Raw genomic sequence first — 27,994 nt, 5'->3', positions numbered from 1 at the left:
CCCCTGCCCCAATCCCATTGGTCGCTATGCTGACGGATCGGGTGGCGATTGGCTCCCAATCACGCCAATCAGCCGCGGGGGCGCGGCGGTCAGTGATGGCGGGCGGGCGGCGGGCGGTGACGGTGGCGCTGCTGGCGCTGGGCTCGGTGGTGCTGGCGCTGGCGGCCGCCGTCCTGCTCCGCGCCTTCGTCCTGCGAGCCCCGGCCGGGGTGCCGCGGCTGTGGGCACGGAGCACCGGCACTGCCGCCCTCAGCGCCAGCGAGCGGCGGGAGCTCAAGGAGGCGCTGCGAGGTGAGGGGGCCCGAGCGCTGCGAGCCCCCCTCGCCCCTCCTGAGGGGGGACCCAGGGCACGGCGGGCGGGTGTGGAGGCAGCCGCTCCCCAGGTGCTTTCCCTGGAAGGAACCGGGTGTTGGCTGCCAGCAAGGACTAAGGAAGTGATTGAAAAATCTGTGCTGGGCATTGCTGAGGCCACGCCTCGAGTGCCCTGTTCAGCTCTGGGCACTGCAGTTCAGGAAGGGCTGGAACGAGTCCAGGGAAGGGAGTGGAGAAACCTGAGGGAGCTGGGAAGGGAATGGAGGAGCTGAGGGAGCTGGGAAGGGTTTGGAGGGTCCTGAGGGAGCTGGGCAGGGTTTGGAGGGTCCTGAGGGAGCTGGGCAGGGGCTCAGCCCGGAGCAAAGGAGGCTCAGGGGGAATTTCTGGCTCTGCACAACTCCCTGCCAGGAGGGCACAGCCGGGGGGGATTTGGGATCTCATCCCAGGGAACAGGGACAGGAGGAGAGGGAACGGCCTCAGGCTGGGCTGGGGAGGCTCAGGTTGGACAGCAGCAGGAATTTCCTCATGGAAAGGGCTGGAAGGGGCTGCCCAGGGGGGTTTGGAGCGCCCATCCCTGGAGGTGGCACTGAGTGCTCAGGGTGGGGATCGGGCACAGTCTGGACTCGATGATCCCACAGGGATTTTCCAGCCTCAGCCATCCTGTGCTTCTCCTGAGCCAACTCTTGCCCTGTGTTGATTTTCTCCACCGTTTCCTGCTTGTACACACAGAATTTTGCCAGACACCTGTGAAGGCGTTTCCAGACATCCCTTTGTCCACTGGATAAGTCACCGTCGGGATTTTCTCCCTTTCTTGTTCTTGCTCACCACTGCTGTGCCCAGTGCTGGGCTCTTTGTGCTGTCTGACGTAGAACATTTGAGGGGTTTAGCTCTCAGCAGGGCTGGCACTGTGCAGGAAACCACAATCTGGCACCCAGTGATAAAACCCTGTGTGTAAACCTCATACCTGGCTGGTTTGTAGGATTTATTGCCTAGCAAATTGTGTTTGCATTCTTCTCTAATGGGAAAATGAAGGCTCACAATAGATTTTTGTGCTAATTCATGAATCACACGACCTCAGAAGAATCCATAACCTCTGCTGGCAGCTGCTGTTTGGGAAGGCAGCTGGGGCTGAGTTGCTCCATGTTGTGCAGGACAGGGACTGGATGTTGGAGAGCCTGTTTAAATGACAGTGCAGACCAGAAGGGCCAACAAAAGCCCTGTGTGTTTATAAAGGTTAATTTATAAAGCACTATGGAGGTGTAATAACCATCACAAGCTGCTTAACTCTTGAGAAAGAGCCTTGGGCTGCCAACCCAGCTGCCAGAGGAGCCTGTGGCTCTGGGCAATCAGCTCACCCAAGCAAATTTCAGCTGCTCCTGGCCAGGAGCATTTCTAAGGATATCATTCAGCACTTCAGCATGAAAAGTGGAGTCAGGTTGTCTGGGGAGATGCCTTGGCTGAGCTGTTAGGAAATGCTGGTGGCTGCAGCTGAAGCACATCAGTTCTCTTTTTGATCATGGCAGCTCGTGCTGTGCTGTGAAATGATGTTTAAAGCCTGGAAAACCTCTCAGGAACATAAATGTGCTTCCACTTTTGAAGTGCTTTGTTTGGTTTTGGTGCTGAGTGATTTCTGTTCTGTGTTCCTTTGAAGGGGCCATTAAAATCCCAACTGTGTCCTGGTCTCCAGAGGATTTGAACACAACTGCCATGGCAGAATTTGGGGCTTACATTCGGAAAGGTACTGAGCTTTCAGTCTTGGCGATTTCTGCTGCTCTGTTTTCATAAACAAATTGAAGGGAGCATGTATCATTCCTGAATATAAGAGATTTTTATATTTTTCCTGAAGAAATGTCCTGTCAGACATGAATGAAGAAATTTCCTGTCAGAAATGTCACACGTGTCCCCTCTGTAGCAGTGATATCAATGGCCTCAAAAGGTTCAAAAAACTTTTTGTAATGATGCTTTTGATCCTTAAGATGCTTAAATGCCATAAAAAAATTAAAAGAGGATGACTGCTGCTGCTTCAACCTAATTTTTAGCAGTTCCTTCATTGTGCCCTGCAAAAGAGCTGCAGCACTGCTGAACAAGAATTTTGGTTTTGTTTAGGTGACTTTTAAATCCCAAATGAGATGGATTGGTAAAAGTGTGAGAACTTCTACTGCTGAACAAGAATTCTGGTTTTGTTTAGGAGACTTTTAAATCCCAAATGAGATGGATTGGTAAAAGTGTGAGAACTACTGCTCAACAAGAATTTTGGTTTGTTTAGGAGACTTTTAAATCCCAAATGAGATGGATTGGTAGAAGTGTGAGAACTACTGCTGAACAAGAATTTTGGTTTTGTTTAGGTGACTTTTAAATCCCAAGTGAGATGGATTGGTAAAAGTGTGAGAAATTCTACTGCTGAACAAGAATTCTGGTTTTGTTTAGGTGACTTTTAAATCCCAAATGAGATGGATTGGTAGAAGTGTGAGAACTTCTGTGCCCAGTCTTATTTACAGTTCCTGATGATTTACAGTTCCTTATTTCCACCCCCCCTGCTGCTACCTACCTGACAACTATGCAATAATGCTAAAATTTGCCATTATTAATTTTTCTTTCACATATGTCTTTAATTTTTTTTTAACAGTCTTCCCAGCTGTATTTTCTTCAAAGTTCATCCAGCATGAAACTGTTGGCCAATACAGCCACCTGTTTACAGTGCAGGGCTCAGCCCCTGGCCTGCTGCCCTACATGCTGCTGGCACACATGGATGTGGTGCCTGCTCCCCCTGAGGGCTGGGATTTCCCTCCTTTCTCAGCTGCAGAGCACCAGGGATTCATCTACGGCCGAGGAACGCTGGACAACAAAAACTCTGCCATGGTACGTGGGCCTGGTGATGTCCTTCCACACAGACCCAGCCTGGCAAAGGCAGAGGGAGCTGCCCATCCTCTGGAATTCTCTGTGCTGGCTCTGTCTCGTTCCTTTCTGTCAGGGATAAATTCCTGGTTTGGATAAATTCCAAGTTTTTCCTAAAGATGGGGTGTTTTCACTCATTGTTTTACTGTTCATCCTCTTGGAGTTCACTGTGGTGTCTCTTTCTCACTCCTCTTTCTGTCAGGGATAAATTCCAAGTTTTTCCTAAAGATGGGGTGTTTTCACTCATTGTTCACTGTTACTGAAGAAAAGATGGTTAAAACTCACAAAGAATCAGTAGAATTACACATGCAGATGTATTGGGTTAAATGCCAGGTTAAAGTTTTAGGCCAGAGAATCCATGGTTTTCCCATCTCTGGGAGTGTCCAAGGCACAGGGAATTCTCTGTGCTGTCTCTTTCTCACTCCTTTCTGTCAGGGATAAATTCCTGGTTTGGATAATTCCAAGTTTTTCCTAAAGATGGGAAGTTTTCACTCATTGTTCACTGTTACTGGAGAAAAGAGGGTTAAAACTCACAAAGAATCAGGAGAGTCATATTCACTCATGCAGATGTATTGGGTTAAATGCCAGTTTAAAGTTTTAGGCCAGAGAATCTGTGGTTGTCCCATCCCTGGGAGTGTCCAAGGCACTTGGAATTCACTGTGGTGTCTCTCTCTCTCACCCTCTCATCAAGGATAAATTCCAAGTTTTTCCTAAAGATGGAGTGTTTTCACTCATTGTTCACTGTTACTGGAGAAAAGAGGGTTAAAACTCACAAAGAATCAGTAGAATCACACATACAGATGTATTGGGTTAAATGACAGTTTAAAGTTTTATGGCAGAGGATCCGTGGTTTTCCCATCCCTGGGAGTGTCCAAGGCACTTGGAATTCACTGTGGTGTCTCTCTCTCTCACCCTTCTCTATCAGGGATAAATTCCAAGTTTTTCCTAAAGATGGAGTTTTCACTCATTGTTCACTGTTACTGGAGAAAAGAGGGTTAAAACTCACAAAGAATCAGGAGAATCACACATACAGATGTGTTGGGTTAAATGCCAGTTTAAATTTTTATGGCAGAGGATCCATGGTTTTCCCATCCCTGGGAGTGTCCAAGGCACTTGGACTTCTCTGTGCTGTGTCTCTCTCACCCCTCCTTATCAGGGATAGATTCCTAGTTTGGATAATTCCAAGTTTTTCCTAAAGATGGGGTGTTTTCATTCATTGTTCACTGTTACTGGAGAAAAGAGGGTTAAAACTCACAAAGAATCAGTAGAATCACACATACAGATGTATTGGGTTAAATGCCAGGTTAAAGTTTTAGGCCAGAGAATCTGTGGCTGCTTCATCCCTGGGAGTGTCCAAGGCACAGGGAATTCCCTGTGGCTCTGGGGGCTCCTGTGCACTTTGTCCCTGACCCGGCTGCTCTGGATTTTATGTCCCTACCCTGGCTCCTGTCACAGCATTACTGAGCAAAACCCCTGCAGGGACTTTTCCAAGGAATGGGAATGGGAATATCCCAGTGGGAGCTGTAGGAATCAAAGCTTAGCAGTGAACAGCACAAGGGCTGTGAAAACATCAAATTCTCTTCCATCACTTTGCATTCTGTTGATTTGATTCTCCTGATCTCCACCCAGGGATGGTTCAGCAGTTCTGCTTTTCCTGCAGGGCATTCTGCAAGCTCTGGAGTTCCTGCTTAGGAGGAATCACCGACCCCAGCGCTCCTTCTACATTGGCATTGGCCACGATGAGGAGGTATTGGCTGTCCTTTCCTTGCCACAGCACACTCCTGGGGGTTTTCCTTAGCCCATTGCATTTCTGCTCTACACAAATAATTTGGCTGTTGAGGGCCATGATTCTCTGCCCTCTCTGGAATTCCAGACCCCACCATTCCTTTTGTGTTGGCCACAATGAGGAGGTATTGTCTGTCCTTTCCTTGCCACAACACACTGCTGGGGGTTTTCCTTAGAAAGCCCTAAGAATTTGAAGTGACACCCTCCATTGCAAATAATTTGGGTATTTAGGGCCATGATTCTCTGCCCTCTCTGGAATTCCAGACCCCACCACTCCTTTTGTGTTGGCCACCATGAGGAGGTATTGTCTGTCCTTTCCTTGCCACCACACACTCCTGAGGGTTTTTCCTTAGAAAGCCCTATGGAAATTTTGAGCTGAGGCTGATTCCCACTGCCTTTGCTGTGTCCTCCTTCCCTGTTGAAGGGCTGAAAATCCTTGACTGTAACATTTTCCCCTCTCCCTGTGATGGGATTTGGTTGGGTCAGTGCAGTTTTCCCTCCTTGCAGCTCCTCATTGTGGGGGCAGGACCCAGCATCTCCTCATTGCATTTTATTATGGGCTGTTTTCACTTGGAGCCTGCTTTGGGAGGGCTGGCTCTGCTTTCTGCAATAGATCTCAATTTTCATTGTATTGCCAAAGCTTGCAGCCAAACCTGACAACATTTCAGTGCAGGCCTCAATTGCAAACTATTTGTGCTCTACACAAATAATTTGGCTGTTGAGGGCCATGATTCTCTGCCCTCTCTGGAATTCCAGACCCCACCATTCCTTTTGTGTTGGCCACCATGAGGAGGTATTGTCTTTCCTTTCCTTGCCACCACACACTCCTGGGGGTTTTTCCTTAGAAAGCCCTATGGAATTTTGAGCTGAGGCTGATTCCCACTCCCTTTGCTGTGTCCTCCTTGCCTGTTGAAGGGCTGAAAATCCTTGACTGTAACATTTCCCCTCTCCCTGTGATGGGATTTGGTTGGGTCAGTGCAGTTTTCCCTCATTGTGGGGGCAGGACCCAGCATCTCCTCATTGCATTTTATTTTGGGCTGTTTTCACTTGGAGCCTGCTTTGGGAGGGCTGGCTCTGCTTTCTCCAGTGGATCTCCATTTTCATTCTACTGCCAAAGCTTGCAGCCAAACCTGACAACATTTCAGTGCAGGCCTAAATTTGCAACTATTTGTGCTCTACACAAATAATTTGGCTGTTGAGGGCCATGATTCTCTGCCCTCTCTGGAATTCCAGACCCCACCATTCCTTTTGTGTTGGCCACCATGAGGAGGTATTGTCTGTCCTTTCCTTGCCACAACACACTGCTGGGGGTTTTCCTTAGAAAGCCCTAAGAATTTGAAGTGACACCCTCCATTGCATTTCTGCTCTACACAAATAATTTGGCTGTTTAGGGGCATGATTCTCTGCCCTCTCTGGAATTCCAGACCCCACCATTCCTTTTGTGTTGGCCATGATGAGGAGGTATTGTCTGTCCTTTCCTTGCCACCACACACTCCTGAGGGTTTTCCTTAGAAAGCCCTAAGGAATTTTGAGCTGAGGCTGATTCCCACTCCCTTTGCTGTGTCCTCCTTGCCTGTTGAATGTCCTTGACTGTAACATTTCCCCTCTCCCTGTGATGGGATTTGGTTGGGTCAGTGCAGTTTTCCCTCCTTGCAGCTCCTCATTGTAGGGGCAGGACCCAGCATCTCCTCATTGCATTTTATTATGGGCTGTTTTCACTTGGAGCCTGCTTTGGGAGGGCTGGCTCTGCTTTCTCCAATAGATCTCAATTTTCATTGTATTGCCAAAGCTTGCAGCCAAACCTGACAGCATTTCAGCGCAGGCCTCAATTGCAAACTATTTGTGCTCTACACAAATAATTTGGCTATTTAGGGCCTTGATTCTCTGCCCTCTCTGGAATTCCAGACCCCACCATTCCTTTTGTGTTGGCCACCATGAGGAGGTATTGTCTTTCCTTTCCTTGCCACCACACACTGCTGGGGGTTTTCCTTAGAAAGCCCTATGGAAATTTTGAGCTGAGGCTGATTCCCACTGCCTTTGCTTTGTCCTCCTTGCCTGTTGAATGTCCTTGACTGTAACATTTCCCCTCTCCCTGTGATGGGATTTGGTTGGGTCAGTGCAGTTTTCCCTCCTTGCAGCCCCTCATTGTGGGGGCAGGACCCAGCATCTCCTCATTGCATTTTATTTTGGGCTGTTTTCACTTGGAGCCTGCTTTGGGAGGGCTGGCTCTGCTTTCTCCAATAGATCTCAATTTTCATTGAGGCCTAAATTGCTAACTATTTGTGCTCTACACAAATAATTTGGCTGTTTAAGTGTACAATTCTCTGCCCTCTCTGTTCAGTGCAAACTGAATTTGGTTTGCAAAGTGCAAACCCATTTGTGCTCTACACAAATAATTTGGCTGTTTAGGGTCCTGATTCTCTGCCCTCTCTGTTCAGTGCAAACTGAATTTGGTTTGCAAAGTGCAAACCCATTTGTGCTCCACACAAATAATTTGAGTATTTAGGGCCATGATTCTCATCCCTCTCTGGAATTCCAGACCCCACCACTCCTTCTCTATTGGCATTGGCCACCATGAGGAGGATTGTCTTTCCTTTCCTTGCAACAACAGGCTGTTTGCATTGTTCCTCTAGGTAACAGGGCTTAATTTTGAAACATTGTTTAGCTGGAAGGTCTTTCCTGTTTTTCTTGGTTCTGTGGGGAGATAATGTGTCAGGCCCCAGGTCACAGTTCTGGATTGATTGTTTGCCTTGGAGTGACATTCACAAAGGGTTTGGTGTGATGAGCAAAGGGAAGAGAGCATTGGAGGTGTCACTTCAAATTCTTTTCTGCAAGGAAGGTGCAAAAATCTCATTTTGGAGACAGGAAAAGCTGGGTTGAGTTTCATGTGGTTGTGCCAGGCAGAACTGGCAAATATATTCCAGTGGTACAGAGAGACAGGAGAGGTGGGTTTGGTTATGCACTGTCAAAATATAAAGGCAAAGAATTATAAATAGTTGAAATAAATAGGTCTGCAGTTGCTAATCTGTGTTACAGCTCAGATATCAAAATAAAAGCAGCAGTCACTGATTCACAAAGGGTTTGGTGTGATGAGCAAAGGGAAGAGAACATTGGAGGTGTCACTTCAAATTCTTCTCTGCAAGGAAGGTGCAAAAATCTTATTTTGGAGACAGGAAAAGCTGGGTTGAGTTTCATGTAGTTGTGCCAAATGTTCAGGAAGAACTGGCAAATATATTCCAGTGGTACAGAGAGACAGGAGAGGTGGGTTTGGTTATGCACTGTCAAAATATAAAGGCAAAGAATTATAAATAGTTGAAATAAATAGGTCTGCAGTTGCTAATCTGTGTTACAGCTCAGATATCAAAATAAAAGCAGCAGTCACTGATTCACAAAGGGTTTGGTGTGATGAGCAAAGGGAAGAGAACATTGGAGGTGTCACTTCAAATTCTTTTCTGCAAGGAAGGTGCAAAAAATCTTATTTTGGAGACAGGAAAAGCTGGGTTGAGTTTCATGTGGTTGTGCCAAATGTTCAGGAAGAACTGGCAAATATATTCCAGTGGTACAGAGAGACAGGAGAGGTGGGTTTGGTTAGGCAAATATAAAGACAAAGAATTATTAATAGATGAAATAAATAGCTCTGCAGTTGCTAATCAGTGAGTTTACAGCTCAGATATCAAAATGAAAGCAGCAGCCAGTGACTCATCAATAAATGCCCTCCTCATCATGGCTATAAATTCATCTGCTATCAGGCCATTAACAATCTCCAATTAATTTTCCTGGAAGATTCTTTTATGTTGCTCTGGAGCTGTTCCCCAGGGGATTTCGTGCATTCCTTGTGCTGTAGCCAAGAGCAAGGTGCTTTCCAGCTTTCCTCCCAGTGCTTTGGCTGGATGTGCTCATTTCTCTGCTGTTTTGCACAGGTGTCTGGGCTGAAGGGAGCAAGGAGAATTGCAGCTCTGCTGGAAGCCAGAGGGGTGAAACTCTCCTTCCTGCTGGACGAGGGGAGTGCAGTGCTGGACGGCATCATTGCAGGGGTGAAGAAACCAGTGGCCATGTAAGAGTTGTGATTATTTTATTCATTAATTCACACCAGAATGTGATTCATTTGCTATTACAGCGACTTTAGACGGTCACTGTGGTGAGAGAAGGACGAGAATCTTGTTTCTTGATCAGAAGGCTGATTTATTCATATAAGATATATAATACATTATAACTATACTAAAAGGAAGAAAAAGAGAGGTTGCAGAGAGCAGCTATGCTAAGAATAGAATAGAAAGAATGAATAACAAAGTTCTTTGCCCAGGGAATCTGTCCCTGAGCTGCTCCTGTGATTGGCCTTTAATGGTACACAAGGAAGATGAGCCAATCACAGAGACACTGCTCCATTCCACAGCAGCTGATAACCATTGTTTACATTCTTCTTCTGGGGCTTTGCTTCCCAGAAGAAGGAGAAATCCCAAAGAAAGGATTTCTATGAAGAAATGTCTGTGACAATTTGCAGTCATTAATTAGTGCTAAATGACATTGTTGATATCACTACAGGATGTGTTGGTGCTGCTGGAGCTGCAGCAGTGGCACAAAGTGCAAGGCAGGGACCTTCAGCCTCTCCTGCTGTCCCTCACACTCAGAGGCACAAAGTTCCTCTGAGCATTTCAATTCCCTGCAGAGATCTAAACACTGTGTTAATGATTTGTTGTTGCTGCTTGAGTGGTTTTTATCATACTAAAACTATGCAGAGGAGTTGTTTTTATCTACAGCCTGTGTGTGTGTGTGTTTGGAATGACATTAGTCATTTATTTGTTAATTAGTTGATTAATTTATCATTGTCCAGGATTGCTGTCACAGAAAAAGGTTCAATGACACTGAACTTCACAGTGGAAAAGGAGCCAGGACATTCATCCTTTCCCCCTAAGGAGACAAGTATTGGCATTCTGGCAGCAGCCATGTCCAGGTGAGAATTTCCCTGTCACCAATGCCAAAAACAGTCAAAAAACCTCCTGAACCACTGATATGTGACTTTTGAAATATTTGTGTCCAGAGTCTTTTTCAAACTGCTGTTGTATATTTGAAATTGTAGTTTGTAGCTCACTTTGAAGGGCAGGAATGAAACTCCCAGCCAAGGGACAATTGCCAGGTGTCTGCAGATCTTCAGCTGTTCCAAGTGTCAGCCCATTCTTTAAAAGCAAGACAAATGCTGTCTGCCCTGATTTCCTCTGCAGCAACAGAGATTCCTTTGTTTGGGTGGCAGGATTTCTCTGGAATTTGTTCCTACCTCAGCTGGGAATTCTCCAAGCCAATGAACACAGAACAGAGTCATAACGTGACTGCAGAAATCACCTCTCTGCATCTCTGTGTAGATACCAAATTGGCTAAGAAATAAATATTTTAGAAAGACTGAGTATGTCCAGAGCTGGTGAGATTTGTGTGCTATTTTTCTGGATTTCCAGGTGTTTATGAGGACAGGTTTTGGGATTTTTGCTGCTGTTTCTCAAAGGAAATCTTTGAGAAATGATTTTTCTCAAATGACTGGAATGCCCAGAAATCTGTGGAGCTGTGCTTGCAGTCATTACCAGGAGAGCAGAGTGTGATTGCATCTCCAATAACACAGACACATCTCACAAATCAAATTCCTGACATCCTTCTGGAGCAACAGCAGCCAGAGAGTTGTTTTTTAACCTTTTCAGTGTTGCAAACTTGAACAATTTGTTTTGTAGGCTGGAGCAGAATCCCTTGCCCAACCTGTTTGGCCACGGCCCAGAGCTCATGACCATGGAGCACCTTGCAGCAGAGGTGAGGAGCCAGCCAGGTTTCATTCCCAAATTTCCATAAGAAATTGAAGAATTTAGTTGTGTAGAAAAATTTTTTTATCCTTTCTGTTTTTCTTGGTTCTGTGGGGAGATAATGTGTCAGGCCCCAGGTCACAGTTCTGGATTGATTGTTTGCCTTGGAGTGACATTCACAAAGGGTTTGGTGTGATGAGCAAAGGGAAGAGAGCATTGGAGGTGTCACTTCAAATTCTTTTCTGCAAGGAAGGTGCAAAAATCTCATTTTGGAGACAGGAAAAGCTGGGTTGAGTTTCATGTGGTTGTGCCAGGCAGAACTGGCAAATATATTCCAGTGGTACAGAGAGACAGGAGAGGTGGGTTTGGTTATGCACTGTCAAAATATAAAGGCAAAGAGATAAAACAGCTTTTTTATCCTTTCTCCCAGATTATTGTTCCTGCTGGAATTGTTTTGTCTATATTCAAGTGACTCCACCATGCTCTTGACAAATAAAAACTTTCTGATTTTTGCTTTTGTTTTTTTCCCTTTAGTTCAAGTTTCCTCTCAACATCATCATGAGCAATTTGTGGCTGTTCTCACCTATTGTCAGCAGGTAAGAAAAGAGATCCTTGATAAACATCCCCAGCCTCTCACCCTTAAAAGGTGAAGCCATTTCTAATCTTGCCAGGAAATCAGTTCTTTTATAGCTTAAATAATTCAGTGGTTTCCTGTTAATAACCACTTTGTTAATTGAATAAGCCATCATTCAGCTGTGAAATGATGGTGTTTAATTTCTAGTGATATTTAAGTTATTTGAAAAATTGTGTTTGTTTGTTTCTATTTTTGCAGAGTCCTTGCCTGGAAACCTTCCACCAACGCCTTGATCCGAACAACCACTGCAGTCACCCTGTTTAATGCAGGAATCAAGGTGCTTTCATTTGGGCTTTTCTCCATGTAATTATGATGAGACAATTAGGACATTTAATTTCCACCTTTTTATATTCACTTCTAAGATCAGTGTGGACCTGTGTGATGTCTAATTCTTCAGATATGGCTTGGATTTGAAAATCAGTTGAAAATCTCTTTCAGAACTATCTGATCTCTGTCCACCTCTGTTAAAATTGTTAATATTTGAGCATAGACCAGAAAATGGGGTTTCTGCATAATCCTACAAAGTATCAGAGGCAATTTTTGAAACTGTCACAGTCACAAACACCTCCCTGACCCAGCCATCTGCAGCACAGCTCTGGGGTTTGCCTGAAGTGTGTTAAAAGTGCACCTTGGACTGAGAGATAACAGCCAGATCCTGCCCTGATAAGGAGGTGGAGCTGTCCAAAAATCCTGGAGCCCTGAAACACGACCAGGCTGTGTTTGGTGTGTCCCTGAAAAATCTGGGAGTGCAAAACATCCCTGGGCAGGAAAGGATGCAGTGGCTGAACAGTGACACGGAGTGGCCAGGAGGGAAGTGACACCCTGGCTCCTTGGGGTTTTTTTCTAAAGATTGCACATGGTTTTGTTTAACAAAGTTGTAAATATTCAGTCTGTAGATAAGAAGAGTTATGTGTTCAATAAAAATCAGTTGTTAAGCAACTTATATGTACCTAAATATGAAGCGTGTAGTGTGACAATGAGGTGAAAATATGGCTTGAAAAAATCCAATTTCAGAATTTCTCAATATAAATTTTCTGAAGGGAGGGAGCTTAGCTCAAGATAAAAACTTCTAGAGAAGTAACAAATAGCTTAATTTCTGTTGATTTGACAATTATTTCTTTGTGTATTTATCTGCATTTTAGATGGGATTTACAGTTTAAGAGACATCACACTTGGTGGAAACACTGGAGCACCCGAGGCCTGCCATTGTTTGAGCAGTTCTGAGTTTTCAGCTGGCATTTTATTCTGATTTTCACTTCCTTTTAAACTTTGACCTTTTTTTTTTCCAGGTGAATGTCATCCCTTCCATTGCCAGAGCCACAGTGAACTTCAGGATCCATTCAGCTGAGACAGCTGCTGAGGTAGCCCTGGGCAGAGCTCAGATCTCAGCCTTTGTGCCCAGAGCACATGGATCCTCTGGGATATTTTATAACCCAGGGATTGTGGATCCTCTGGGATATTTTTGTGCCCAGGAATGTGGATCCTCGGGTAATGGGATTTAATTTTAATAGACAGATGTGATCCTCTGGGATTTTTACACGGAGCACTGATCCTGAATTGCCCAGCATGTTGAAGCAGTTTGATCTTTCGTGGATTTTTATTTGTTGCCCCTTAAACATGTGATCTCTTGGATATTTTTTCCCAGGTAATGTGATCCTCTGGTATTTCATAGCCCAGGAATTGGATCCCTGGGATATTTGTGCCCAGGAAGCTGATCTCTAGCGATATTTTGTGCCCAGGGAATGGATCCTCTGGGATATTTTAACCCAGGGATTGTGGATCCTCTGGGATATTTTGTGCCCCAGGAATGTGGATCCTCTGGGATATTTTGTGCCCAGGGATTGTGGATCCTCTGGGATATTTTTAACGCCAGGGATTGTGGATCCTCTGGGATATTTTGTGCCAGAACACATGGATCTTCTTGGGATATTTTGTGCCCAAGGCATGTGGATCTCTGGGATATTTTGTGCTCCAGGATGTGGATCCTCTGGGATATTTTTACCCAGGAAATGGATCCTCTGGGATATTTTGTGCCCCAGGAACATGGATCCTCTGGATATTTTGTGCCCAGAGCAATGGATCCTCTGGGATATTTTGTGCCCCAGGAATGTGGATCCTCTGGGATATTTTGTGCTCCAGAATGTGGATCCTCTGGGATATTTTGTGACCCAGGGACTGTGGATCCTCTGGGATATTTTATACCCAGGGATTGTGGATCCTCTGGGATATTTTGTGCCCCAGGGATTGTGGATCTCTGGGATATTTTGTACCCAGGGATTGTGGATCCTCTGGGATATTTTATAACCCAGGGATTGTGGATCCTGTGGGATATTTTGTACCTCAGGAGTGTGGATCCTGTGGGATGTTTTGTGCCCAAAGCATGTGGATCCTCTGGGATATTTTGTGCCCAAGGGATGTGATCCTCTGGGATATTTTTGCCCAGGAATGTGGATCCTCTGGGATATTTTGTGCCCCAGGGATTGTGGATCCTCTGGGATATTTTGTGCCCAGGAAAGTGGATCCTCTGGGATATTTTATAACCCAGGAATGTGGATCCTCTGGGATATTTTGTGCCCAGAGCACATGGATCCTCTGGGATATTTTGTGCCCAAAACATGTGGATCCTCTGGATATTTTGATCCCAGGAATGTGATCCTCTGGGATATTTTATGCCCAGGATGTGGATCCTCTGGGATATTTTGTCCCAGGGAATGGGATCCTCTGGGATATTTTTGCCCAGGAATGTGGATCCTCTGGGATATTTTGTTGTCCGGATATTGTCCCCAGGGAGATCCTCTGGGATATTTTGGCCAGAAAGTGGATCCTCTGGGATATTTTGAGCCCGGGAATTGGACCGGAATTATCCCGGAAATGGATCCCTGGGATATTTGTCCCATAGAATGGTCCTCTGGGATATTTATAGCCAGGGATTGTGGATCCTCTGGGAATTTTTGCCCAAGCAAATGGATCCTCTGGGATATTTTGTGCCCAAAACATGTGGATCCTCAGGGATGTTTTGTGCCCAGGGAATGTGGATCCTCTGGGATATTTTATGCCCCAGGCATGTGGATCCTTTGGCATATTTTGTGCCCCAGGAATGTGAATCCTCTGGGATATTTTGTGCCCAGGAATGTGGATCCTCTGGGATATTTTGTGCCCAGAACACATGGATCTTTTGGGATATTTTGTGCCCAGAGCATGTGGACCTCTGGGATATTTTGTGCCCAGGGATTGTGGATCCTCTGGGATATTTTGTGCCCATAGCAAATGGATCCTCTGGGATATTTTGTGCCCCAAAACATGTGGATCCTCTGGGATATTTTGTGCCCCAGGGATTGTGGATCTCTGGGATATTTTGTGCCCCAGGAATGTGGATCCTCTGGGATATTTTGTGCCCAGAGCATGTGGATCCTCTGGGATATTTTGTGCCCCAGGATTGTGGATCCTCTGGGATATTTTGTGCCCCAGGAAAGTGGATCCTCTGGGATATTTTGTGCCCAGAGAATGTGGATCCTGTGGGATATTTTTACCCAGAATGTGGATCCTCTGGGATATTTTATAACCCAGGATGTGGATCCTCTGGGATATTTTGTGCCCCAGGGAATGTGGATCCTCTGAGATATTTTGTGCCCAGAGCACATGGATCCTTGGGATATTTTGTACCCCAGGGAATGTGGATCCTGTGGATGTTTTGTGCCCAGAGCACATGGATCCTCTGGGATATTTTGTGCCCCAGAGCAAATGGATCCTCTGGGATATTTTGTACCCCAGGAAAGTGGATCCTCTGGGATATTTTGTGCCCCAGAGCAAATGGATCCTCTGGGATATTTTATAACCCAGGGAATGTGGATCCTCTGGGATATTTTGTGCTCAGGATTGTGGATCCTCTGGGATATTTTGTGCCCCCAGGGAAATGGATCCCTGGGATATTTTGTGCCCAGAGCACATGGATCCTCTGGGATATTTTGTGCCCCAGGAAAGTGGATCCTCTGGGATATTTTGTGCCCAGGACATGGATCCTCTGGGATATTTTGTGCCCAGGAATGTGGATCCTCTGGGATATTTTGTCCCCAGGGAATGTGGATCCTCTGGGATATTTTGTGCCCAGGGATTGTGATCCTCTGGGATATTTTGTGCCCAGGAAAGTGGATCCTCTGGGATATTTTGTGCCCAGGGATTGTGGATCCTCTGGGATATTTTGTGCCCAAAACATGTGGATCCTCTGGGATATTTTGTGCCCAGGGAATGTGGATCCTCTGGGATATTTTGTGCCCAGGGAATGTGGATCCTCTGGGATATTTTGTGCCCAAAACATGTGGATCTCTGGGATATTTTGTGCCCCAGAGCAAATGGATCCTTTGGGATATTTTGTGCCCCAAAGCACGTGGATCCTCTGGGATATTTTGTGCCCAGAGATTGTGGATCCTCTGGGATATTTTATAACCCAGGGAATGTGGATCCTCTGGGATATTTTGTGCCCCAGGAAAGTGGATCCTCTGGGATATTTTGTGCCCCAGGAAAGTGGATCCTCTGGGATATTTTGTGCCCAGGGATTGTGGATCCTCTGGGATATTTTGTGCCCCAAAGCATGTGGATCCTCTGGGATATTTTGTGCCCCAGGGAATGTGGATCCTCTGGGATATTTTGTGCCCAGGGATTGTGGATCCTCTGGGATATTTTGTGCCCAGAACATGTGGATCCTCTGGGATATTTTATAACCCAGGAATGTGGATCCTCTGGGATATTTTGTGCCCAAAGCATGTGGATCATCTGGGATATTTTGTGCCCCAGGAAAGTGGATCCTCTGGGATATTTTATAACCCAGGAAAGTGGATCCTTTGGGATATTTTGTGCCCCAGGAATGTGGATCCTCTGGGATATTTTGTGCCCAAGGGAATCTGAATCCTCTGGGGTGTTTTGTGCCCCAGGAAACATGGATCCTCTGGGATATTTTGTGCCCAGGAATGTGGATCCTCTGGGATATTTTATAACCCAGGAAAGTGGATCCTCTGGGATATTTTGTGCCCCAGGAAAGTGGATCCTCTGGGATATTTTATAACCCAGGAAAGTGGATCCTTTGGGATATTTTGTGCCCCAGGGATTGTGGATCCTTTGGGATATTTTGTGCCCAAAGCATGTGGATCCTCTGGGATATTTTATAACCCAGGGATTGTGGATCCTCTGGGATATTTTGTGCCCCAGGAATGTGGATCCTCTGGGATATTTTATAACCCAGGGATTGTGGATCCTCTGGGATATTTTGTGCCCCAAAGCATGTGGATCCTCTGGGATATTTTGTGCCCATAGCAAATGGATCCTCTGGGATATTTTGTGCCCAAAGCATGTGGATCCTCTGGGATATTTTATAACCCAGGGAATGTGGATCCTCTGGGATATTTTGTGCCCCAAAGCATGTGGATCCTCTGGGATATTTTATAACCCAGGAAAGTGGATCCTTTGGGATATTTTGTGCCCAAAACATGTGCATCTCTGGGATATTTTGTGCTCAGGGATTGTGGATCCTCTGGGATATTTTGTGCCCCAGGAATGTGGATCCTCTGGGATATTTTGTGCCCCAGGGAATGTGGATCCTCTGGGATATTTTGTGCCCCAGAGCATGTGGATCTCTGGGATATTTTGTGCCCAGGGATTGTGGATCCTCTGGGATATTTTCTGCCCCAGGGATTGTGGATCCTGTGGGATATTTTGTGCCCAAAGCATGTGGATCTCTGGGATATTTTGTGCCCCAGGGAATCTGGGATATTTTGTGCCCCAGGGAAATGGATCCTCTGGGATATTTTGTGCCCAGAGCATGTGGATCTTCTGGGATATTTTATAACCCAGGGAATGTGGATCCTCTGGGATATTTTGTGCCCAGGAATGTGGATCCTCTGGGATATTTTATAACCCAGGGATGTGGATCCTCTGGGATATTTTGTGCCCAGGGATTGTGGATCCTCTGGGATATTTTGTACTCCAGGGAATGTGGATCCTCTGGGATATTTTGTGCCCAAAGCATGTGGATCTCTGGGATATTTTATAACCCAGGAAAGTGGATCCTCTGGGATATTTTGTGCCCCAGGAATGTGGATCCTCTGGGATATTTTGTGCCCCAGGGAATGTGGATCCTGTGGGATATTTTGTGCCCAGAGCACATGGATCCTCTGGGATATTTTGTGCCCAGGGATTGTGGATCCTCTGGGATATTTTGTGCCCAGAGCACATGGATCCTGTGGGATATTTTGTGCTCAGGGAATGTGGATCCTCTGGGATATTTTGTGCCCCAGGGAAATGGATCCTCTGGGATATTTTGTGCCCCAAAGCAAATGGATCCTCTGGGATATTTTATAACCCAGGGAATGTGGATCCTCTGGGATATTTTATAACCCAGGGATTGTGGATCCTCTGGGATATTTTGTGCCCCAGAGCAAATGGATCCTCTGGGATATTTTGTGCCCAGGGATTGTGGATCCTCTGGGATATTTTGTGCCCCAGGAAAGTGGATCCTTTGGGATATTTTGTGCCCCAGGAAAGTGGATCCTCTGGGATATTTTGTGCCCAGGAAAGTGGATCCTTTGGGATATTTTGTGCCCCAGGGATTGTGGATCCTCTGGGATATTTTGTGCCCCTAAACATGTGGATCTTCTGGGATATTTTGTGCCCCAGGGAATGTGGATCCTCTGGGATATTTTGTGCCCAGAGCACGTGGATTCTCTGGGATATTTTGTGCCCAGGGATTGTGGATCCTCTGGGATATTTTATAACCCAGGAATGTGGATCCTCTGGGATATTTTATAACCCAGGGATGTGGATCCTCTGGGATATTTTGTGCCCAGAGCATGTGGATCCTCTGGGATATTTTGAGCCCCAGAGCACATGGATCCTCTGGGATATTTTGTGCCCCAGGAATGTGGATCCTCTGGGATATTTTGTGCCCAGGGAATGTGGATCCTCTGGGATATTTTTGTGCTCCAGGGAATCTGAATCCTCTGGGATATTTTGTGCCCCAGAGCATGTGAATCCTCTGGGATATTTTGTGCCCCAGAGCATGTGGATCCTCTGGGATATGGAATGGGTTTGTGACCTGGGACAGTTTGGGGACCTTGCACACCTCAGGGTGTCTGACAGGCCTGTCCAGCCCAGGGCAGCTGGGAAACCCTGTCAGTACAAATCTCTTCCCTCCCCAAGCCTTTGCTGGAAGTTTCTCTCTCTTGAGGCTTTTTCTGGATTATTTGGGTGCCAGAATCCCCCAGAGCAGCAGGCTGAGCTCCTGCCTGCCAGGCCTGAAGCACTTCAGGAGCACCTGGAGACAGATTTAAGAACCCAGCTGAAGTGTCAGAAGAGGAACTGACACACACTTCCAGCCTGTGTTTGCTGCCACAGCTGGCCGTGCACAGACAGATGTTTTCTGGAGAGCTGAACACCTGCAGATGTCTCTGAGGGCTGATTTCTCATTTCTTGTGCTCCTTTTGTGTGTGTGTTTGACCCCCAGGTGCTGGAGGCAGTCAGGAGCACCATTGCTGATGACAGAGTGAAGATTGACGTGGTGGAGGCCTTTGACCCGCTGCCCATCAGCCCTTGGGACCAGCAGACATTTGCAATCCACATTTTTCAAAAAACCATCCTGGACATTTTCCCAGATGTTGACAGTGTGGTGCCAGGTGACAGCAGGCACATGATGATTCTTGTTTCCTCTGCTGCTTTTCCATTTGCTGTGTCCTCCTCCCCCCCAGCTGTTAACTGCTGGAAACAGCTGCTTTTTCCTCTTTGTATTCCCTTCCCTCTCCATGCTTGAAAAGTTGTAATGTTGTTTTTTAGTAGTGGAAGTAAAAAAAAGCAAACAGGAAGCTGCCAGAAACAATGAGCCTTGAATTGGGTTTTCTACCCAGACAAAGGGATCTCTTCAGGGAAGAAAGGAATTGGGAGGGAGAGGAGGAGGTCTTGCTTCAGTTCTTCTTTTATTTTCATAGCTGCCAAAGCCATTCCTGCTTTTCTGCATTGTTCCTTATGATCCCAGCCCCTTCCCTGTCTGCAGATCCTTCCCAGCTCTGCAGTTGTTGGGCTGAAATTTGAAGTTTGCATTTTTGGGGAAGTTTGAAGTTTGCATTTTTGGAGAAGTTTGCAGTTTGCATTTTTTTGGAAATTTGAAGTTTGCATTTTTGGGGAGTTTGAAGTTTGCATTTTTGGGGAGGTTGAAGTTTGCATTTTTGGCAAAGTTTGAGGTTTGCATATTTGCATTTTTGGGGAAGTTTGAAGTTTGCATTTTTGGGGAGGTTGAAGTTTGCATTTTTTTGGAAGTTTGAAGTTTGCATTTTTGGGGAGGTTGAAGTTTGAAGTTTGCATTTTTTTGGAAGTTTGAAGTTTGCATTTTTGGGGAGGTTGAAGTTTGCATTTTTGGGAAGTTTGAAGTTTGCATTTTCGGGGAGGTTGAAGTTTGCATTTTTGGCAAAGTTTGAGGTTTGCATATTTGCATTTTTGGGGAAGTTTGCATTTTTGGGGAGTTTGAAGTTTGCATTTTTAGTAAAGTTTGAAGTTTGCATTTTTGGGGAAGTTTGCATTTTTGGGGAGGTTGAAGTTTGAAGTTTGCATTTTGGAAGGTTTGCAGTTTGCATTTTTGGGGAGGCTGAAATTTGCATTTTTTTGGAAGTTTGAAGTTTGCATTTTTGGGGAGTTTGAGGTTTGCATATTTGCAAAGTTTGAGGTTTGCATTTTTTGGGGAAGTTTGAAGTTTGCATTTTTGGGGAGGTTTGCATTCTTAGTAAAGTTTGAAGTTTGCATTTTTGGGGAGGTTTGTGTTTTTGGGGAAGTTTGAAGTTTGCATTTTTGGGGAAGTTTGAAGTTTGCATTTTTGGGGAGGTTTGCATTCTTAGTAAAGTTTGAAGTTTGCATTTTTGGGGAGGTTTGTGTTTTTGGGGAAGTTTGAAGTTTGCATTTTTGGGGAGGTTGAAGTTTGAAGTTTGCATTTTTGGGGAGGTTTGCGTTTTTGGGGAGGTTTGAAGTTTGCATTTTTGAGGAAAGTTTGAAGTTTGCATTTTTGAGGAAAGTTTGCAGTTTGCATTTTTGGGGAAGTTTGCATTTTTGGGGAGGTTGTGTCAAAGCATTCCTGTGCTGAGCTGTGTGTTCAGCTCCTGAAGGACACACTGCTCTCCAGCCCGCACCAGTCACTGTTCCCAGTGATGCTTTTGGTGCAGGACTGTTATAATTTGCTTTTCCTCTCTCCTGGGCAAAGGTGGGGCACTTTCTGCACCTCACTTGTTCCTCCCCTGTCTTTATGTGCATATCTACCTGTATATCTGGATTCAAGCTTTTGAGGAAATACAGATTCTCACACAGGGATGCAGAATGTAAATGATTTTCCCATTTAATAGAGTTATGAACCTTGCAGCAGTTTAGTGGAGACTGAAGCAGACTTGCAGCAAGTTAGAAAAGTTAACAAGTGCATGCTTGTGTGTACATCCATTATTCCAAATATTCCACACTGCAGCCACTGAGGTCAGCCCAGCATATTTTACCCATTGTAGTGTGTGAATTAATCTGAATTCTCCATCTCCTTCAGATTTAGCAGCAATGGTTCAGTGAAGTCATTACATTAATTTTCTAAACTGATTTTTCTAAGATGGGATTTTTAGACCTTCAGTCTTTGATGGCAGCAGAAGCAAAGCTGAGCTCTGTTTTGCAGGCACGTGCATCGGGAACACGGACAGCCGGCACTTCAGCAACGTCACCAAGGCCATTTACAGGTTCAACCCTCTGCTGCTGGCCCAGGATGATCTGCCCAGGTACTGAGCTCTGCACTGGGCTGGGCCCAGGCACAGAGGAGATCCATGAGCAGCATTGTGGGGCCTGAATAGATGTTGTGTTGTGAGATTGTGTGGGTCCAAACGAGGCACAGCTGCAAAGTCCTTCCTTGGGCAGCAGCTGTGGCTCATGAAGGTAACTGGGAATAAATAGGGGTGGGTGGAGAGCTCAGGAGGGAAGACAGGAAGGGCTGTGCTGCAGAGAATGGAGCAGAACAACACTGCAGTGAAGATCACAACAACTGGTGACCCTGTGTGAGGAAGAACACGCAGCCAAACATCGAGAGAAGGTGTGGAATGCCCTGGACAGCCGAGAGCTGTGGCAGCTGAGAGCTGGGACTTCAGAACATAACATGGCCTTTGAATTGAGCTGTAACAGCAGAAAGCTGTAAGAATATGGCCTTAAGGAAAAGAGCCTTGGAACATCCAGGGATTTGTGTGTGTGTTTAAAGACAGCTGAGAGCTGGGACTTCATAGGGATATGTATATTCTATGTATGTGTTTAAAGGCAGCTGAGAGCTGGAACTCTATGTATATTGTAATTGTATAATTGCTAAAAGAAAAGGGGGGAAATGTGGGGGCCTGAATATATGTTGTATTGTAGTGTGGGTCTGAGTTGCTCCAAATGAGGCACAGCTGCAAAGTCCTTGGTTGGGCAGCAGCTGTGGCTCATGAAGGTAACTGGGAATAAATAGGGGTGGGTCAGGAGCCCCTGAGAAGACAGGAAGGGCTGTGCTGCAGAGAATGGAGCAGAACAACACTGCAGTGAAGATCACAACAACTGGTGACCCTGTGTGAGGAAGAACACGCAGCCAAACATCGAGAGAAGGTGTGGAATCCCCCTGGCAGCCTGAGAGCTGGGACTGTAGAACATAACATGGCCTTTGAATTGAGCTGTAACAGCAGAGAGCCTTAAGGAAAAGAGCCTTGGAGCATCCAGGGATTTGTGTGTGTGTTTAAAGACAGCCGAGAGCTGTGGCAGCCTGAGAGCTGGAACTCTATGTATATTGTAATTGTATAATTGCTAAAAGTAAAGGGGGGAAATGTGGGGGCCTGAATATATGTTGTGTTGTAGTGTGGGTCTGAGTTGCTCCCACACTACAATACAACATATATTCATATATGCCCTTAGTTGGGCAGCAGCTGTAGCTCATGAAGGTAACAGAAATAAATAGGGGTGGGTGGAGAGCCCAGGAGGAGCCCCTGAGAAGACAGGAAGGGTTGTGCTGCAGAGAATGGAGCAGAACAACACTGCAGTGAAGATTCCAACACAGAATAAACCCATTTCCTGCAGATTTGGGCATGGAAATGACCTTGGGATTGTGGCAGCTGGCTTTTTATTCCTTCAAATTCAGGCAGGACACATTGAGGGGTTTGGTTCTGTGGTGCTTTGCATCCTTTGTGTGCTGTTCTGGTAGTTGGCCTTGTCCTGCAGATTGATTTGAAATTTCCTGAAGTGATGTGATAACAACATCACCATGCAAGGGATTGTTTGCTTATTTAGATTTCTCATTTTATGGAGGTGCAGATGATGCAGGAGTGGAGTGTTCTGGCTGTACAGGAATAGCCAAGAAATGGATTTTTTCAAGATTAGATTTTTAGATTTTTTTCCAAAATTAGCTGTTGAGCTCTGAGCCTTTGAATCAGAACATTTGGGTTGGTTACGGTGCAGTTTTTGGTCTATACTTCTGTTTTTCTGTTGGTTACACTGCAGTTTTTGGGCTATATTTCTGTGATTTTTCTATTGGTTACAGTGCAGGTTTTGGTCTGTATTTCTGTTGGTTACAGTGCAGTTTTTGGGATATATTTCTGTGATTTTTCTAGTGGTTACACTGCAATTTCTATGGTTTTTCTGTTGGTTACAGGGCAGTTTTTTGGCTATATTGCTGTGTTTTTCTCTTGGTTACACTGCAGTTTTTGGTCTCTATTTCTGTTGGTTACAGTGCAGTTTTTGGAATATATTTCTGTGTTTTTCTGTTGGTTACAGTGCAGTTTTTGGGCTATATTGCTCTGTTTTTCTCTTGGTTACACTGGTCTCTATTTCTGTTGGTTACAGTGCAGTTTTTGGGATATATTTCTGTGATTTTTCTCTTGGTTACAGTGCAGTTTTTGGGCTATATTGCTGCATTTTTCTGTTGATTACAGTGCAGTTTTTGGGATATATTTCTGTGATTTTTCTATTGGTTACACTGCAATTTTTGGTCTCTATTTCTGTTGGTCACACTGCAGTTTTTGGGATATATTTCTGTGGGTTTTTTGTTGATTACAGTGCAGTTTTTGGAATATATTGCTGTGTTTTTCTGTTGGTTACAGTGCAGTTTTTGGGCTATATTTCTGTGTTTTTCTCTTGGTTACAGTGCAGTTTTTGGGCTATATTTCTGTGTTTTTCTCTTGGTTACACTGCAGTTTTTGGTCTCTATTTCTGTTGGTTACAGTGCAGTTTTTGGGCTATATTTCTGTGATTTTTCTGTTGGTTACACTGCAATTTTTGGGCTGTATTTCTATGGTTTTTTTGTTGGTTACAGTGCAGTTTTTGGTCTCTATTTCTGTTGGTTACAGTGCAGTTTTTGGTCTCTATTTCTGTTGGTTACAGTGCAGTTTTTGGGATATATTTCTGTGATTTTTCTATTGGTTACACTGCAATTTTTGGACTGTATTTCTATGGTTTTTTTGTTGGTTACAGTGCAGTTTTTGGTCTATATTTCTATGTTTTTCTCTTGGTTACACTGCAGTTTTTGGTCTCTATTTCTGTTGGTTACAGTGCAGTTTTTGGGCTATATTTCTGTGTTTTTCTCTTGGTTACAGTGCAGTTTTTGGGCTATATTTCTATGTTTTTCTCTTGGTTACAGTGCAGTTTTTGGGATATATTTCTGTGATTTTTCTATTGGTTACACTGCAATTTTTGGGCTGTATTTCTATGGTTTTTTTGTTGGTTACAGTGCAGTTTTTGGTCTCTATTTCTGTTGGTCACAGTGCAGTTTTTGGGATATATTTCTGTGATTTTTCTCTTGGTTACAGTGCAGTTTTTGGGCTGTATTTCTGTGATTTTTCTCTTGGTTACACTGCAGTTTTTGGGCTATATTGCTGCATTTTTCTGTTGATTACAGTGCAGTTTTTGGTCTCTATTTCTGTTGGTTACAGTGCAATTTTTGGGCTATATTTCTGTGATTTTTCTCTTGGTTACACTGCAGTTTTTGGGCTGCATTGCTGCATTTTTCTGTTTTTCTTTATGAAGCCAACAGCCAAGCAAGGAGCTGCTGGCTTTGTGCAATTGTGTCAGAAATCCCACCTAACCTAAAAAATATCCTTTTTCTTTCAGGATCCATGGCTTGAATGAGAGAATCTCCATTGAGAATTATGAGAAGCAGGTGGAGTTCCTGTTTGAGCTGATCAAGAACTGTGACATTGAGACCCTTCCAGAGCCCCACGCCAGCTCCCACGAGCTCTGAGAGGATTTTGGGAGGAGCAGCTATTTTTTAATATTTTTAATTTTGCAGGTGGACTCTGGGACAGGGCCTGAAGATGCACTTTTGGAATTTGGGGGTTTTTTTATATTGTGGTTTACATAGAGATGGGAAAAGTGCAGGTTGTGTGATAGGAACGTGGCCAAATACAACAGCTAACCCTGATTTCTGCTCTGATGTGCAGCACTAATTATTTTCAGCTCTTTAAACCTCTGAAATTGGTAACCACTAAAAATCTGAGCTATACCCAGCAGTCACTCACCCTGTGTGCTTTGACAAACTCCTTTTGGATGGTGAATGGATTTTTCCAGAAGCCCACAGGGAGGGTTTGTGGTGTGCTCAGAGGGTTCCTGTCACTGGTGCAGCCACACTGAGGGGTTCTTGCACTGCTGCTGCTTCCCAGGGGATTCTCCCTTGGCTGCACTGATTCCTGACTCTGTTCTCAGGTAATCCAGAACTTTCTATGTTGTAACTGAGGAGGGGCTGAAACTTTGCTGTCCATCATTTTAGTGCTGATTTTTGTTCCCTCCATGACTCAGGGTGTGTTGTGTTACTGTGTGTCAGAATAAGGGATTGCAGCTTTAAATCCCTCTTGTCTGCTCCTCTCTTTTCTCACTTTGTTCTTCTGAAAACTTAATTTTGAAAGATGTGAAACCTTTCAGTTTCTCCCAGTTCATTGTTCACTCCCATGGCTGCTGCCACTGATTCCTGACTCTGTTCTCAGGTACTCCAGAACTTCTGTGTTGTAACTGAGGAGGGGCTGAAACTTTGCTGTCCATCATTTTAGTGGTTATTATTTTCCCTCCTTGACTCAGGGTGTGTTGTACAGCTGGGTGTCAGAATAAGGGATTGCAGCTTTAAATCCCTCTTGTCTGCTCCTCTCTTTTCTCACTTGGTTCTTCTGAGAACTTAATTTTAAAAGATTTGAAACCTTTTAGTTTCTCCCAGTTCAGTGTTCACTCCCATGGCTGCTGCCACTGATTCCTGACTCTGTTCTCAGGTAATCCAGAACTTTCTGTGTTGTAACTGAGGAGGGGCTGAAACTTTCCTGTCCATCATTTTAGTGCTGATTTTTGTTCCCTCCGTGACTCAGGGTGTGTTGTACAGCTGGGTGTCAGAATAAGGGATTGCAGCTTTAAATCCCTCTTGTCTGCTCCTCTCTTTTCTCACTTTGTTCTTCTGAAAACTTAATTTTGAAAGATTTGAAGCCCTTCAGTTTCTCCCAGTTCATTGTTCACTCCCTTGGCTGCTGTCACTGATTCCTGACTCTGTTTTCAGGTACTCCAGAACTTTCTATGTTGTAACTGAGGAGGTGCTGAAAACTTTCCTGTCCATCATTTTAGTGCTGATTTTTGTTCCCTCCCTGACTCAGGGTGTGCTGTGTTACTGTGTGTCAGAATAAGGGATTGCAGCTTTAAATAAGAAATTAAATCTCTCTTGTCTGCTCATCTCTTTTCTCACTTTGTGCTTCTCCTTTGCTCTTCTGAAAACTTAATTTTGAAAGATGTGAAACCCTTCAGTTTCTCCCAGTTCATTGTTCACTCCCATGGCTGCTGCCACTGATTCCTGACTCTGTTTTCAGGTAATCCAGAACTTTCTATGTTGTAACTGAGGAGGGGCTGAAACTTTCCTGTCCATCATTTTAGTGCTGATTTTGTTCCCTCCCTGACTCAGGGTGTGTTGTACAGCTGGGTGTCAGAATAAGGGATTGCAGCTTTGAGTAAGGAATTAAATCCCTCTTGTCTGCTCCTCTCTTTTCTCACTTTGTGCTTCTCCTTTGCTCTTCTGAAAACTTAATTTTGAAAGATTTGAAACCCTTCAGTTTGTCCCAGTTCAGTGTTCACTCCCATGGCTGCTGCCACTGATTCCTGACTGTTCTCAGGTACTCCAGAACTTTCTGTGTTGTGGGAACTGAGGAGGGGCTGAAACTTCCTGTCCATCATTTTAGTGCTGATTTTGTTTCCTCCATGACTCAGGGTGTGCTGTGTTACTGTGTGTCAGAATAAGGGATTGCAGCTTTGAGTAAGGAATTAAATCCCTGTTGTCTGCTCCTCTCTTTTCTCACTTTGTGCTTCTCCTTTGCTCTTCTGAGAACTTAATTTTGAAAAATGTGAAACCCTTCAGTTTCTCCCAGTTCATTGTTCACTCCCATGGCTGCACTGATTTCTGACTCTGTTCTCAGGTAATCCAGAATTTTCTGTGTTGTTGTAACTGAGGAGGGGCTGAAACTTTCCTGTCCATCATTTTAGTGCTGATTTTTGTTCCCTCAGTGACTCAGGGTGTGTTGTACAGCTGGGTGTCAGAATAAGGGATTGCAGCTTTAAATCCCTCTTGTCTGCTCCTCTCTTTTCTCACTTTGTGCTTCTGAGAACTTAATTTTGAAAAATGTGAAGCCCTTCACTTTCTCCCAGTTCATTGTTCGCTCCCTTGGCTGCACTGATTTCTGACTCTGTTTTCAGGTACTCCAGAACTTCTGTGTTGTTGTAATTGAGGAGGGGCTGAAAACTTTCCTGTCCATCATTTTAGTGCTGATTTTTGTTCCCTCCCTGACTCAGGGTGTGCTGTGTTACTGTGTGTCAGAATAAGGGATTGCAGCTTTGAGTAAGGAATTAAATCCCTGTTGTCTGCTCCTCTCTTTTCTCACTTTGTGCTTCTCCTTTGTTCTTCTGAAAACTTGATTTTGAAAAATGTGAAGCCCTTCAGTTTCTCCCAGTTCAGTGTTCCCTCCCATGGCTGCTGCCACTGATTCCTGACTCTGTTTTCAGGTACTCCAGAACTTCTGTGTTGTAACTGAGGAGGGGCTGGAAACTTTCCTGTCCATCATTTTAGTGGTTATTGTTTTCCCTCCTTGACTCAGGGTGTGTTGTACAGCTGGGTGTCAGAATAAGGGATTGCAGCTTTAAATAAGAAATTAAATCCTCTCTTTTCTCACTTTGTGCTTCTCCTTTACTCTTCTGAAAACTTAATTTTGAAAGATGTGAAGCCCTTCAGTTTGTCCCAGTTCAGAGGGCTCACAGGTTTGTTCCTTCACTGCCAGCAATTTCCACTTTCCTGCTCAGGTTTTTGGGAATCCTGGGGAAGGCAGGCCATGGATTCATCTTGCAATTCTTGCTTGCCTGTGAAGGGTTCAGCATTATTTTGGCCTTTACAGTTGGGGTTACCAGTATTTAATTAGACAAATAATTTATTTAATTAAATTAATTTTATCAATAAAAGGGATATTAGCCAAAGAAAAGCCTGGATCCTGGGGAAGGCAGTCCTTGGGTTCATCTTGCACTTCTTCTATGTCAGCACTGAAGGGTTCAGCATTCCTTTGGCCTTAATAGT

General features: G+C 44.9%; 1 protein-coding gene across 2 annotated transcripts; it reads left to right on the top strand.

Annotated features, from left to right (window-relative positions):
- Window positions 1-95: 95 nt before the first annotated feature.
- PM20D1 (peptidase M20 domain containing 1) lies at window positions 96-26,570 on the top strand. 2 transcript variants are annotated; one of them, XR_010442872.1, is made up of 14 exons: window positions 96-291; window positions 1,964-2,050; window positions 2,939-3,171; window positions 4,868-4,954; window positions 8,913-9,046; window positions 9,824-9,943; window positions 10,707-10,782; window positions 11,307-11,368; window positions 11,605-11,683; window positions 12,696-12,767; window positions 18,899-19,067; window positions 21,086-21,185; window positions 24,523-25,113; window positions 25,946-26,564. XR_010442872.1 is itself a non-coding variant. In XM_064733151.1 (13 exons), the coding sequence occupies exons 1-13, from the start codon at window positions 96-98 to the stop codon at window positions 24,650-24,652; spliced, it is 1,545 nt and encodes a 514-aa protein (XP_064589221.1). In that variant the 3' UTR covers window positions 24,653-26,570. The 2 variants fall into 2 exon arrangements, 1 of the variants encoding a protein (XP_064589221.1); XM_064733151.1 differs by having other exon boundaries at window positions 24,523-26,570.
- The last annotated feature ends 1,424 nt before the right edge of the window (window positions 26,571-27,994 follow it).

This window comes from Zonotrichia leucophrys, chromosome 26 (assembly GCF_028769735.1).
Source record: "Zonotrichia leucophrys gambelii isolate GWCS_2022_RI chromosome 26, RI_Zleu_2.0, whole genome shotgun sequence".
NCBI lineage: Eukaryota > Metazoa > Chordata > Aves > Passeriformes > Passerellidae > Zonotrichia > Zonotrichia leucophrys.
The sequence above is the reverse complement of the archived record's forward strand: the minus strand, read 5'-3'. Positions and strand labels throughout refer to the sequence as shown.

What these genes read in the sequence shown, in the direction of transcription:
- PM20D1 (XM_064733151.1), top strand. Translation starts at nt 96, where the DNA reads ATGGCGGGCGGGCGGCGGGCGGTGACGGTGGCGCTGCTGGCGCTGGGC. An exon ending in TGGAGCACCTTGCAGCAGAG is followed by an intron (nt 10,783 to 11,306) that starts GTGAGGAGCCAG and finishes TTTTCCCTTTAG; the next exon opens with TTCAAGTTTCCTCTCAACAT. An exon ending in GCCCAGGATGATCTGCCCAG is followed by an intron (nt 21,186 to 24,522) that starts GTACTGAGCTCT and finishes TTTTTCTTTCAG; the next exon opens with GATCCATGGCTTGAATGAGA.